This window comes from Mustela nigripes, chromosome 16, assembly GCF_022355385.1.
Source record: "Mustela nigripes isolate SB6536 chromosome 16, MUSNIG.SB6536, whole genome shotgun sequence".
NCBI lineage: Eukaryota > Metazoa > Chordata > Mammalia > Carnivora > Mustelidae > Mustela > Mustela nigripes.
In genome coordinates this window covers 6,181,286-6,194,441 of record NC_081572.1, presented here as the reverse complement: position 1 = coordinate 6,194,441, position 13,156 = coordinate 6,181,286, and the positions used below count along the sequence as shown (strand labels likewise).

General features: G+C 54.0%; 1 protein-coding gene and 1 long non-coding RNA gene across 4 annotated transcripts in view; one reads left to right on the top strand and one right to left on the bottom strand.

Moving 5' to 3' along the window:
- Positions 1 to 36: 36 nt before the first annotated feature.
- The window catches only part of TMEM104 (transmembrane protein 104), a 54,055-nt gene continuing 40,935 nt past the window's right edge, over positions 37 to 13,156 (top strand). For both annotated transcript variants that reach the window (XM_059378755.1, XM_059378754.1), the window contains exons 1-6: positions 37 to 109; positions 751 to 876; positions 8,357 to 8,478; positions 10,887 to 10,968; positions 11,484 to 11,580; positions 12,087 to 12,167. In XM_059378755.1, coding sequence (XP_059234738.1) covers positions 832 to 876; positions 8,357 to 8,478; positions 10,887 to 10,968; positions 11,484 to 11,580; positions 12,087 to 12,167 — 427 coding nt within the window. In that variant the 5' untranslated portion in view covers positions 37 to 109; positions 751 to 831. The remainder of the gene's footprint in view (positions 110 to 750; positions 877 to 8,356; positions 8,479 to 10,886; positions 10,969 to 11,483; positions 11,581 to 12,086; positions 12,168 to 13,156) is intronic.
- LOC132003365 (uncharacterized) lies at positions 4,878 to 12,604 on the bottom strand. Of its 2 annotated transcripts, none has more exons than XR_009400178.1 (3): positions 12,340 to 12,604; positions 12,000 to 12,106; positions 4,878 to 6,329 (listed from the first exon to the last, which is right to left on the bottom strand). It is a non-coding gene; the product is annotated as an uncharacterized LOC132003365 (long non-coding RNA). The 2 variants fall into 2 exon arrangements; XR_009400177.1 differs by lacking the exon at positions 4,878 to 6,329 and adding an exon at positions 10,975 to 11,364.

Sequence of the window (13,156 nt, the reverse complement as noted above, 5' to 3'; positions counted from 1 at the left end):
GCGGGCGCATGCGCGCTGTGGGCGCTGGTGCGGGACAGCTGGAGCCGGCGGCGGCGGTGGAGGGGCCGGTGGCGCCGGCCGCGGCGGCCGGGAGCGAGCCGGAGTGCAGGTGTCCGGCTGGACGGGAGGGTGGGATGGGCTTGGACGGCGCCAGGTTCGGGGCTGCTCCAGGAGGGAGGAAGAAGTTGGGGAAAGACCCGAAGCGGGGCCCTTGAGAAGAGAGGGAGGCTTGAGGCTGGGGAGCCCGAAGGCAGGGCAGAAAACAGGTTGGGGGGTGGGGAACGGAGGCCCCGTTAAAAAGGAGAGGTTTAGAAGCAAGGGGTTGGGTTGGGGAGCGACCTGGGCAAGCCTAGCCCTAAGCAAACAAGTTTGTTGCCCTAGGCGGAGGAGACAGTTAGTTGGACTGCAGTGTGTGGTAGTGAGCTCGCCGTTCCTGGCGTGGAATGTGGACGCCCCCCCCCCCAGAGTGTACAGAGGGGACGCCCCGTGGCGAGGGCGACTTAGTGGCTTGCGGGTCTCCTTCTGTCACTTGGAGTCTGAGGGGCATGAATTCCTTCATGCACCGCACCGCAAGGGAAAAGTTAGAGGAAACCACCCAGGTCTGTCTGCCAGGACTGTCTCATGGCAGGCATTGAGGCCATGTCTGTAATAAAAGTAGCGGGCGGGGGGTGGGAGGCTGCTTTCCAGAACTGGCCCCCCACGCCAGCGACACCTGTCAGAAAGTTGGAAGTCTGCTTTCTCTCCCCCTAGGGAGCCGCAGCAGCCGGCGCCCCAACAGGGAAGGAACCTGAAGAATCCCGGCTGCCCAGTGACCCTTCTTCACTTTTGGAAATGGCCGGTGAAATCACAGAGACTGGGGAGCTCTATTCTCCCTACGTGAGTTTTACTTTTAGAACCTGTTTTACCCAGTCGTTGCCATGGTCTCCTAGAGAAGCACTGTGCTTCCTAGACCATACTACAGAGGACAGCTGCTTTGAGACCCTGGTGAAAGCCAGGGAGGGGAAGGCCATTCCGCTACAGCCATATTGCTGCTGTCCTGGCTCAGAGCATGTGATGAGAGTTTGTTCACGTGTTGGATGCTGGTCAGGGTGTGTGGTCAAGGAAGCAAAGCTGACTTGCTGATTCCTTGTGATCTTGATGTCGGGGCCACCAGCACTTGTAAACTGTGCTGCTGCTCAGGGATGGTGATTGACAGCGGTTGACTCTGGGTTTGCCCATCTCAGCAGTTTGAAAGCACTTTGGTTGCCAACTGAGTTGTCAGTTGTGCAACTTTTATGGTCTTGGATGGCGTAAGAGGCAGAGAAAGCTTGCAGAGACTTCCAAGTGCAGTTTGTGGAATCTGTAATTAGAACAATTAGAAGGATTGATTTCTTACTGTGTTGGGTCTGTGCCCCCCCAACACACACCCCACCTCCCACTAGCGTGCTCAGTGTATCTTCTTTGTGTAATGAAAGATTGTTCCTAGTTACATCACTGAGTTCTCTTGCCGGATACCTAGCTGGAGGATTAGAATAATCAAGTGATTGACTCATGGTGCTACTAAGTATCCCAGGGTCACTTAGCAGCACTGCCTGAAGTAACAAAGCCCTCTTTCTAGAATTTACCTAACCTTAAGCAGCTGCCCCTCTATGCACTTAGTTCCTAGTCTGGGAATCCCTGCTTTGTCTCTGCTGACCTCACAGACTCTGGAGCTGTGGCGCGATCGATAAGAGAGCATCTCAGAAAACAGCTGGCAGAAAGCCTTTCTGACATCACGGTCTTCCAGCTGGGTCTGTGTCTTGTGTGGATAGCACGGAAGGAGACTCCCTTTCTCTCCATAATTTAGCAAGGGAAAGTGTTTCTCGAACTTTGGACTGAATCTAATTGTGTTTCTCTCATCCGAGGAATTGTCTGACAGCTCACAGCCTCCTCTCGGGATCAGCCGTGAAGTGTCCCCACCGTCCGTACAAGTCGCTGCCCTCCCTGCTGCTGCTCGGAGCTTGTATTGGTTTAGAGATGAGAGGATGAGTTATTTCTGTAACTGGGTTCTAGAAAGGAAAAAACTTTGACATGCACGGCTTTCTGGGGTCTCCAGTTATTCGCATAATCATTTCACACACATACCCACAGGAAATTAGGCAGTGAGGCCCAAGTCTCGGTGGGTTCTGCTCCCCGCCCCCAACTTTCCTGTGTGTTTGGTTTCGTTTGACGTCTGTGTTTAAGGGCATACTCTGGGCATTTGCCATAAGCAACTGCTTGCGTTCTCTTATCCTGCCCCTACCCAAGGAGATGTAGAGAGGTTGGGTGGTGAGGCGGCATTAGCTGAGAGTTAGCGGTCAGGCTTTGAGGCGAGCCCGCGCCTTCTTCCTGAGGTTTCCCTAGGGAGAGTGGTTCTCGATCCGTCGTGAGACCAGGAGAAGGGCATAGGTTCACCCTCCGCTGAGCCCAGGAAAGCGGTGGAACTCACTTCACTACAGACACTGCTCTGAGTCCCCTGCTCCGTGCAGTGCAGCCCGGACCTGCTCTCCAGGTCCTGGGAAACCGAAACACTGAGCACTTACTTGGTTCATGGAGGTGCATCAGCCCATGACGGGGGTTATTCCCAACGCAAAGCCCTTCTCCTGCCTCAGTGTTGCCCTGTTGTCCGCTCTTTTCCTCCTCAAGGGCGTCTGGGATGTTTGCCTTAGCTTGCATTATTCTCTGTAAATTGTGTGCAGTGGGCAGGCCAGTCTCCTGGGACTCTGGCGACAGGCCCTCTCAGTGATGGCATTGGGCTCACAGCACGGTTCAGGCCCGCCCGTCCCCCTGGAAGTGATCCCAGAACAGGTATGTCTGGGTTCCCTGTGTACAGGGACCAGGAGCGGCTCAGGGCTGCAGGGATTATGGGACCCAAATAGAGGACGGCGTGGGCTGCCGAGGGCCCTGCCAGCCCGGTCTTGTCAAAGATCGTTGCCGTTGCTTTCAAAGGAAAGGTCACTCTTTCACAGCCTCAGATCCTAGTCATTGCTTCCGTATCTCTGCTGCCTTCTGTTTCCTTTGAGAACTGTCACTGGGGAAGCGGACGAAAACCGCCCGTGCCGCCCACCTCGCGCCCATCTGTGGGGGAGCCCGCTGGGTGGGAGGAAAGGCAGCAGGAACGCTGCACTGAGCTCCCTAAGCACGGGGCGCAGGTCCGCCATCCCAGGGAGTCGGGGAGAAAGGGAGGAGGCACTTCAGCCTGGAGAGGGCTTGATTCTTCTGCTCTCGGCCGCACCTTCCAGGAGTAGTCCCCACAGAACTGGCAGGAGAGCCTGTCTCCTTCCTCCCCCTCCTCCCGCCCCCACAGCTGCCTTTGACCTGCTGTGGCTCAGCTCCCACTTGCCTCCTGCTCCATAGTCCTCGTAATTGGTCTGCACCAGCACCATTGTCCGCACCAGCACCATTGTTGAAGGTCGAGCTGCTTTAACTCTCACCAGGGAGGTGAAGAAGTCTCACGTTACCCTGCAGGGTTCCCAGAGCCCCACTAGGCCCTGAGTTCTTACTTTGAAACTAAAAAAGAGCGATGGCATAAGACAAATGTGATTCATTTCTGCTCCCAACTCTCCATCCCCAGTTAGCTTCTTCATCAAGTTCTTAAAGGATCTTTTGCACTGAGACTTACCTAAGGTGTCCATTGAGAGTGTGTTTATTTCATTGTTTATCCCCAGTGGTTCTCAGCTGGTGGCAGTCTTGCCCCCACCCCCCCCACACACAAGCACACACGCACACCCCACCCCAGGACATTTGGCAGTGTCCAGAGACATTTGTGACTGTCACAACACAGGTTCAAGGTTGAGGGGTACTGGAACCTAGTCAGTAGAGGCCAGGGATGCTGCTAACATCCTACAGTCCACAGGACGGCCCTACCACATCTGGCCCCAGATGTCAGAAGTGCTGAGGCTGGGCTGTGTGATGGACCCTTGGCTTTTACATCGCAAGACCTTTAGGCATCGCTGCATTCACAGATGCCTCTTGTACTGTTTCAGCTCCTTATAAAACTTAACTTTTGGCTAAGAACCATCACTTTCTCCTTGCTTGGATCACGAGAACCTTCACAGGGGCCGTTTTCCATAAAGAGAAAGGGTCCACCCTTCTTAAATGTTACTGCTCAGAAAAGTGATATGCAGAGAACAAAGCTGCAGGGAGCTGTAGGGACACGGTTCAAACTTGTTTTAATCCTTTTGGGATCTGTCTATGGGATCAAACGGGGACTGTGATGTTTAAAACGGGACAAAGACTGGGACTTACGTCAGAGAAGACCTGGCCAGGTCCAGTCAGCTCGGCAGAGGATTCCTAGCTGGAGACTGTGTGCCACACACCCTGAGAAGTGACACACGGGCCACGGGGAGCCTCACGGGGGGTAGTGGGGAAAAGATAACACTGAAAACCCAAACTAGGGCATAAGTGTTCTTGTTCCAAGGTTCAAAAGAGGGGAGCAGAACTGGAAGGGTTTTGTGGTGGAAGCAGCGTTAGAATGTGTCTGAGTGTTGGATGCAATTTGAGGGGCTGGGCAGGGGGCAGGGGGTAGGTGCCCTCTGCCGAGAGTAAATGGACAGTGGGCAGAGCTCTGTCCAGCACTCAGATGCGCTCTCAGCACCTGCCTGGGAGTCTGGTCCTCCCTAATCACTTCTCCCCCCAGCTCTATTTAAAAGAAAAAATTTCTGACTGAGGTTAGGAAAATGGCCCCAATTTGTGTGTTTCTGATTTTTAAAAAAAATAAAAATAAAAGTCAGTACATGGTTATTTTAGAAATTTTTAAAAAATATATTAAAGTGTATATTTCTAAGACCGGGGAAGTAAAAATGAGAGATGGGTAGGTGTTCCCAAAGATGAAGTGTTCGTGTTGTTGTTTTTAACAAAAACAGGTTGGTTTTGTTTTGTTTAAAGATTTTATTTATTTATTTGACAGACAGGGATCACAAGTAGGCAGAGAGAGAGGAGGAAGCAGGCTTCCCGCTGAGCAGAGAGCCCGATGCGGGGCTCGATCCCAGGACCCTGGCATCATGACCCGAGCCGAAGGCAGAGGCTTTAACCCACTGAGCCACCCAGGCACCCCCCCAAAATAGGTTTTTAACAGAAAAGCCAACTAAGTCTGTCAATGCCATAGAGCACAGGGAACCCAGTTAAGAAGTGGCTGTCCCAGTCCAGGCTGAAAGCAATTGAATGGGAATCGGACCCGAGATAGCCAGAGAAGCCTCTTCTGAAGGAGAATGGCTAGCGCTGAGATACGCAGAAGGGAGGAGGCGGGGGTGGCTGGCAGACGGTGGGTCTGCGGTCTGCAGCACGGCTGGTGCCTCCGGAGAGAGGTCCGGTGGCCCTCTGTCCAGCCGTGGTGGTTAAAGCCTCAGGACTGAGTGAAGTGGCTGAGGGGGGAAATGAGAGAAGAAAAGAGTCAGAGTATGGGAAGGAGTAAAGGCTACGAAAGCCACTGGATTAGGCAAATAGGAGGTCACTGGTGATTCTGAAGAATGTAGTTTCAAAAGAGCTCTGGGATGGAAACCACAAAGTAGAAACTTGGAAACGAAGGCAGGGGAAGTAGGTAGCTACTCCGATGAGTTTGGTGAAGAGAAATAAGAGAATTGTGTTTCGAAGGTGTCGAGGACACTTGGAGGCAGAGGGGAAGAGCTGGCAAGAGGAAGATTCCAGAAAGAAAGACTGAGCCCAGAAGTCTGGGTGCAGGGCTTGGAGTCCCCCAGGAGGAAAGACACAGCTTCCCTCACAGGCAGGGAGGGGGTTGGGAGGATGCAGACACTGATTTTTGAGCAAGGGGGGGAATGGGGCCACGGGCAGGGCACATCAGATGGCCTCAGTTACCCCCATAACACGGGACACAGCCTTCGGCTGAGAGCGGTGGGGTCGGGCGCTGGGGCACGAAGGGTGAGGTTTGGTTGGTTTCTTGCGGGAGATGCCGAGAAGTCTGGGGTGGAGCAAAGGCAGTCAGATGCTGGTGGAGCACAGCTGAGGGAACCTTTCATTTGTTGTGGGACCAGTCATTCTAGTTTAAAAAAAAAAAAAAAGAAAAGAAAAGAAAGAAAGAAAGAAAAAGAAAGTTTCCAGGAACTTTTAGCATCTTTGTGTAGGGAGCAGAGGAATCAGGTGCTGGGTCCATCCAAGGCTGGGGTGGGGGACGGCGCAGGGGAGGGAGTGAGGCAGAGGTAGACCGAGCTTCGAGCTTCGTGAAACTAGCCCATCGCACAGGATGCCAAAGACAAGTGACACCAGAGTGGAGGAGGTGACCTGGGGTGGGCGGGTGGGGCCACCGCAGGCATCCGAGGGAATGGCCGGGGCTGCGGAGGCTTCAGCTCAGAGAAGGGCATTTCCTGGTTGAGATCCTGAAAAAGGAAAATGACAGTTAACTGCTAGAGTCAAAAAAGGAAAATGACAGTTAACAGCTAGAGTCAAGTTGGTGGGAATGAGGGTTGAAAACTTGAGGTCAGTGACCTGGCAGTTCTGCTCAGAGGCCGGTTGTCAGGGGCAGGGCAGCCGCTGCTGGTGGGTAGCTGCCTGCTTTTTGGGGGTGACGAAGTGGAATTAGGTGGTGCTGCTGGTTGTACAGCTTGTGACTGTGCTAGAAACCCCTGAACTGTGTCCTTGGAAAGAACTTTTTTATTGAGTTTTTAGTTTTAATTCCAGCATAGTTAACATGCAGTGCTCTGTCAGTTTCAGGTGTCGAGTACAGTGACTCAGCAGTGCTGGGCGCCACTCGTGCTCCCCGAGACCGGCGCGCTGTTCGTCCCCTTCACCTGTCTCGTCCAGGCCCCGACCCATTGCCCCTCTGATGACCATCAGTGTGTTCTCTGTCGTTAAGAGTCTGTTCTTTCATTTGTCCGCCTCTCCCCCCCCCTCTTTTCTTTCCCCTTTGCTCATTTGTTTCTGAAATACCCCATGAGTGAAATCCTGTGTCATTTGTCTTTCTCTGTCTTCCACTGCTTAGCATTAAACTCTCTGACTCCATCACATCATTGCAAATGACAGGATTTCGTTGGTTTTGATGGGAATGCTATTTCACTGTACATCTGTACCGTTTCTTGTTTATCCGTTCATCTGTCAGTGGACACCAGGGCTGCTTCCATAATCTGGCTGTCATAGATAACCCTGCTATAAGCAGAGGGGTGCACACATCCCTTTGAATTGGTATTTTTGTATTTGGGGAGTAAATACCCAGGAGTGTAATTACCAGAGAATAGGGTAGTTCTCTTGCTAACTTTTTTTTTTTTTAAGGTTTTTATTTATTTATTTGACAGAGAGAGAGAGATCACGAATGGGCAGAGAGGTAGGCAGAGAGAGAAGGGGGAAGCAGGCTCCCCGCTGAGCAGAGAGCCCAATGCGGGCCTCGATCCCATGACCCTGAGATCGTGACCCGACCTGAGGGCAGTGGCTTAACCCACTGAGCCACCCAGGCTCCTCTTGCTAACTTTTTGAGGCACCTCCATACTGTCCCAGTGGCTACACCAGCTTGCATTCCCACCAGCCGTGCACATCCTCACCAACACCTGTTGTTTTTTTCCCACATCCTCACCAACACCTGTTGTTTCCTGTGTTACTGATTTCAGCCATTCTGACAGGTGTGAGGTGATAGCTCTTGTGGTTTTGATTTGCATTTCCCTGATGATGAGATCTTGAGCATCTTTTCTTGTGTCTTGTGGTCATCTGTATGTCTTTGGAGAAATGTCTGCCCATGACTTCTCTCCATTTTTTTTTTTTATGGGATTACTTATTTTTTAGCTGTTGAGTTGTATAAGTTCTTTATGTATTTTGGATACTAATCCTTTATCAGCTATGTCATTTGCAAATATTTTTAAAGAGTGAATTTTATGGCATGTGAATTATATCTCAGTTTTCATAAGAATCCCTGAAGTTAGGGAGTGGGGAGGCAGGGAGGGAAAGGAAGCAGCATGAATGTCCACATCCAGACGATGGCAAGAATGGGGGTCACGTGCTCAGAGGTCTGGGAGGAGAGTAGGTCAGCGCTAGGTTCATCCCTGTGCCATGTCCCCCGATGTGGCGGTGTGTCCTCTGGAAGCCTCCAGCCTGGTTGGGCAGGGAGCTAACATCCACGGCAGAGCTTTGAATAATAGGAAATGACAAGGTGGTGGGTTTGTGACAGCAGAAGCAGAGAAGGAACCCGATCAGCAGAGACACCTTGGGAAGAGCGACGGAATGTGGGACCCGAGCCTTTAAAGTGTTGACGTTCAGCCGGTGGCAGAGCGCATCTCCTTTGAACTCAGGAGGAATTCTGCCCTCTGACCCGCTTCCGCAGCTCAGGTCTCACCTCCCTGCTTCCAGTCTGGCTGTCACCAGGCTCGTCTTTGGGAGTTGATCGCTCTGGGGGCTTGACTGTCACTTCTGTCGCTTGTAGGTGGGGCTGGTGTACATGTTCAACCTCATCGTGGGCACAGGTGCGCTCACCATGCCCAAGGCCTTTGCCACCGCAGGGTGGCTGGTCAGCCTGGTCCTGCTGGTGTTCCTGGGCTTCATGAGGTAAGAGGCTGGCACGGGGCGGGCGGGGGGTTGTAGCGGGAGAGGCATGCCCAGGAAGCCCTGACTTCTCTCGTTAACACAAGGAAGCGTGCCTGGGGGGGCAGCCAGGTGTCCCCAGTGAATCCCAACCAGGGTGGCCCGGCAACGGGAAAGGAGACACAAAGGTCTCCAGGTCTCGTGCTAGCAGAACAGGCACACAGCCTGATCAGTTAAGAGGCCAGCCGTCTGACCAGGCTGTGGAATGTTTCATCACGTGATGCTCACATTGCTTCCCCAGCAGGTTGACTGCCCCAGTGGTATACTTTCTTAGTGGTACCATTAATTTTTGTTCTCTGAGAAAATACCACCTAGCCCCAGAAACAGATGGGACAAATGTCTGCAGTGATAAGGGAAGTCGGTGTGGAATTTAGAACTTGCTTAAAGTAGTCCACGGAGTCGGTGGCAAACACACAGGTGCACACGTAATCAACGGTTAGCCTCACCTTGTGCCTGGCAGCAAACAGGTGCCCAGAGCCTTCCTAGGCTTTCAGGGGCTCCTGCTCCTTGAGCTGCGTGTGTGGGGTCCCCTGGCTGTCCTCCCCAGAAGGGAGAGCCTACTTGAGTTTCCTCTCAGGGATTCTGCGTGGAAGTGGGGATTCATTCAGCAAGTACCCTGGGCCCATAAGGGAATTAGGACTATGTGTTGCCAGGTACGAACCCACGAGCTGCCAGAAAGAGGCGAGGGAACACCTGGAAACATGCCCCAGGGGCACCTCCCCTGGGAAAGGCGACACCAGGCACTGTCCTTAGGTGAACAGAACAAAGATCACTGCTCTCCAGACTTTTCTCTCTCTCTGTGGGGAGCCAGAAGGAGTGCAGATAGTAAGAGAATTGTAGAGTAAGTTGGAAGGTGATGGGTGATGTGCGAGAAGCCCTACAAAGCCTGGGGGGTGAGGCACAGGGGAGTTGGGGACCACGGCAGTTTTCGGCAGGTGGTCGGTGGTCACAGAGGGCAGCATTTCGGCAGACGGGAAGGAGGAAGGAGGGGTGCTCTGGGAAGGCTGACACACGGGCTATAGTTGAAGCCAATGAGGACCTCGAAGAGGCTGAATGGGATAAGAGAACACCCACATTTCTCTGCTCCTGCACCCCATTTCTTTTGGGAGTTTTGTGGCCATCCTTGGGGTACTGTTGGCTCATTACTTCCTGCGGGTCCTGGCAGCCAAGAGCCTAGAAGTCCTTGTCCTTCTGTGGCTCTGGTGTCCCCTTTAAAGGACCTTCAGCACAGGCAGCCGTCTGAATGGGAAGTGATTATTGGGGGCCCCCAGGTAGGGCCTGCCATGTCCCCTCCCTGCTCAACCCATTAATATTAGAACATGATCGATGAGTTGGCTTCATGGAACCACGAGAAGCCTCTTTATGCCTTAACTAAGATTGATTCCAGTTTTACTTGCAGAAAAAGGGAAAATCTAAAGTCCTTAAAATGGTCACTTAAGCAAGATAATGAGTAACCTTTCTAGAAGGTGCCAAGGCACTGGAATGAGAGTTTCAGAGCCAGCTGCCCTCCAGCCCCCAAGATGGAGCGGGTGCAGGCCGAGCGGTCGGGCCGAGCAGTCGGGCTGAGTGGGTGCGGGCTGAGCGGTCGGGCTGAGCAGTCGGGCTGAGCGGTCAGCGGGCAGCAGGTGGGGGAGCTCGAGGAGGTCTGGGGTGAAGTCTCGGGAAGGAGACTGTGCTGCTGGGGTTTGGCGCAGAGGGACGCAGTCCCCGCGTCTACAGACAGCAGCTCTGCTGACTGGACCCCCCGTGCCATGTCCCAGTGTCCCTTTCAGTTCAAGCCATAAAAATGCAAGCTTACTTTTACTTTATCTAGATTATGAGGAAAGTAAAGGTACTGCCAAAAAAGGAAGGAAAACACATTCTGGAGCCAAATGTCCCTTTTCAGTTCCCCGCGATTGCGCTCCGGCCGTGAGTGCCGTCCCTGGGAGCTGACCACTCTCTGGGCCCCAGCAAGGAGCGGTGAGAGCTGCCCTTCCCTGTGGCTTTCAGGAGCCCCTGGGAATCGGCCTCCACCCTGCTCTGCTCCCAGCAGGCCCCTTCTTGGTGTGTGGTATCGCATCACCCCCCCCCCCCCCCTCCCCCCGCGCCCCCCCCCCCCCCCCCCCCGACCCCTGTTGCACATGCCTCTCTCCCAGGCATCCAGTCCCATTCTAAACCTAGACAGGGCCATCAAGGCAAGCGAGCCAGGCGTCACGTGCGCACACATTTTATCAGGTCGGATGCATCTCAGTTCCCCAGGGAACAGCTCTCAGAAGAGAAAACACTTTGGGCTTGCTGGTCTGGTCAGGTCTTAAAATGGTTTTTCCTGTTTCATTGTGCCACCCCCAACCCCTACCTGCCTTTGGCAATCCCCGCGGGGCCCTGCCCTGCAGCTTCGTGACGACTACCTTCGTGGTAGAGGCCATGGCGGCAGCCAACGCTCAGCTCCACTGGAAGAGGATGGAAAACCACCAGGTGTGTGTATTGTCCTTGTCTCCGGGCAGAGCCTGATGCGGTGCCTGGGTCCCGTCGTGCTCTAGGACGGGCAGCCCTGGGGGCCCAGTTCTTTCCCTCCCAGCAGACGGCAGGCTCGTGTCCACAGTACCACTCCGAGACCCTTGTCCCGGAGCTGAGGCTTGACAGCCACATAGCTTAGCAAAAGGTGCGGCCTCTGCTCTCAGCATCATGTCATGGGTCCCTTGAACCCTGACCTGGAACTCGCTCATCATTCCGAACCCCAAAACTGTGCTACAGCTTCAGATCTGACATCTGAGTGTCCACACCTCCTAGCATGGCAGTGTGGCGGTGCTGGGGCGGGGGGGGCAGTCACACAGCGTGGAGGTGCTGGGGGGGCCCCCGGCCAGACGCCTTCTGGAAAGAAATAATAAAGGAAATGGGTTCTGCAGTTTTCCATGGGTTTTCTAGAGTGTTATGTGTGCCCCTCCCCCTTCTCCCTTGCTTGTTCCCCCTCCCCACCCCACCCCTCCTAGGAGGAGGAAGATGACGACTCTTCCACAGCCTCCGACAGTGATGTCCTTGTCCAGGACAACTATGAGCGAGCAGAGAAACGGCCCATCCTGTCAGTGCGTAAGTCTTGGGGTTCCCGACAGGCTGGCACCTCCCTCTGGTCCACAGGGTTCCCTTTCTTCATAGAGAGGACAGGGAATCTCTGCACAGACCCTCTGTCCAGAGCACGAGCCTGGGGTGCAGGCTTCACCCCGCTGGCTCCCCCACTTGCTGACGTTTACAGCTTGGGCAGGTTACTTACCTCAGCGCCCGGGGCTCGAATAAATGTGGGGTGGCTCACTTCCTCCTCCTGTCCCACCGTGGTCCCCTCCCCGGTTCCACCCAGCAAGTCAAGGCCAGGTGTCCCAGCTCCAGCCCCCCCAGCCCCCACCCATAGCAAGCATCCCTGGGATCCCTTTCTGTAGACTGTTTGAAAATATTTCAAGGAGGAGACATGGGAAGTTCTCACGAGAATTTGAAATGCTTCAGGATTTCCTTACTCTGGAAATTTAGTGAGCTCGGCACCTCCTCTGGGAGCTTTTCCGAATGAAAACCGCTTCTTCTTCCTTGTCTGTTTGGCTCCACAGAGAGACGTGGATCTCTGAACCTTTTTGAAATCACAGACCGGGTGGAAATGGGACAGATGGCCTCCATGTTCTTCAATAAAGGTATGAGTTCTTTCTCAAGGTGGGGTGAGGGCAGAGCTTGCGGGGGCGGGGGGTACTTCCCAACAGATCTTGGCAGGGGTAGGGCAGGGAGCACAGGAGCGGACTGTCTGCGTGGCCCCTGTACTTATGAGCTGCCGCCTCTCACCTCTCGAGAGCGGGCTGAACCGCTCACCTTGTTCTCCTGCGTCCAGCCGGATTAGTCAGCGCGAGGAGCAGAGAGGCCGCCACTAGGCTCCTCCTGCTTGCCGAGGTCAGGGATCCTGAGCAACTTCTCAAGGAGGGAACCCGGTGGAGACGGCTGGCAGTCTTGTGCCTCTTGCTTGACTGCTTCTGACTTGTCTCCCTTTTCTTGCGGACGATTCAGGCCAGGACATGGCAGGGCAGGCACCTCTGAGGGTGTCAGGCTACACCGTGCCCTCCCCTGTGTGTGCACCTGCCTCTCGCTCTCATTTTCCGTCTCGTGTGCCCTGGTGGCCAGCAGAGGGCGCAAGGAGTCCATGCGGGGGTTGCTGTCTGGGCATCGAGTGTCTAACTAGGAGCCCTCGCCACCCCACCTGCTCCTTAGCGGCATCGCCTGTGGCTGAGAAGGTCCCCCTGCCCCAGTTCTGATGTTTAGTGACAACGCGGTGTACCTCCACAGCCAATGTTGTTCTTTGGGAAGATGAGCTGCTTAAGAGCTTCGCTTCTTTAGTGCCCAAACCTGCCCGTTTCCCCTTCACAGACAGACCGATCGATCTCAATAAATCCTTGTCTCTGTAAGGGTCTTTGGGAGGTTTTCTGCCCCTTTGTCTCAGCCCCTTGTTTGCAAGGGTGGCATCTCCCCTGGTTCTTTCTAATCTTGAATGTAGCTGCAGGAACTCGGAGCCTGGGGGATCATAGAAACCAGAGTCTTCAGGACTGCTTCTCAGGATATAACGCATCGGTTTATCACTGGTGGTGTGATTTGACCGTACAGTCCGGAAGAGAATGATCTTACCCAAAGACTGTCT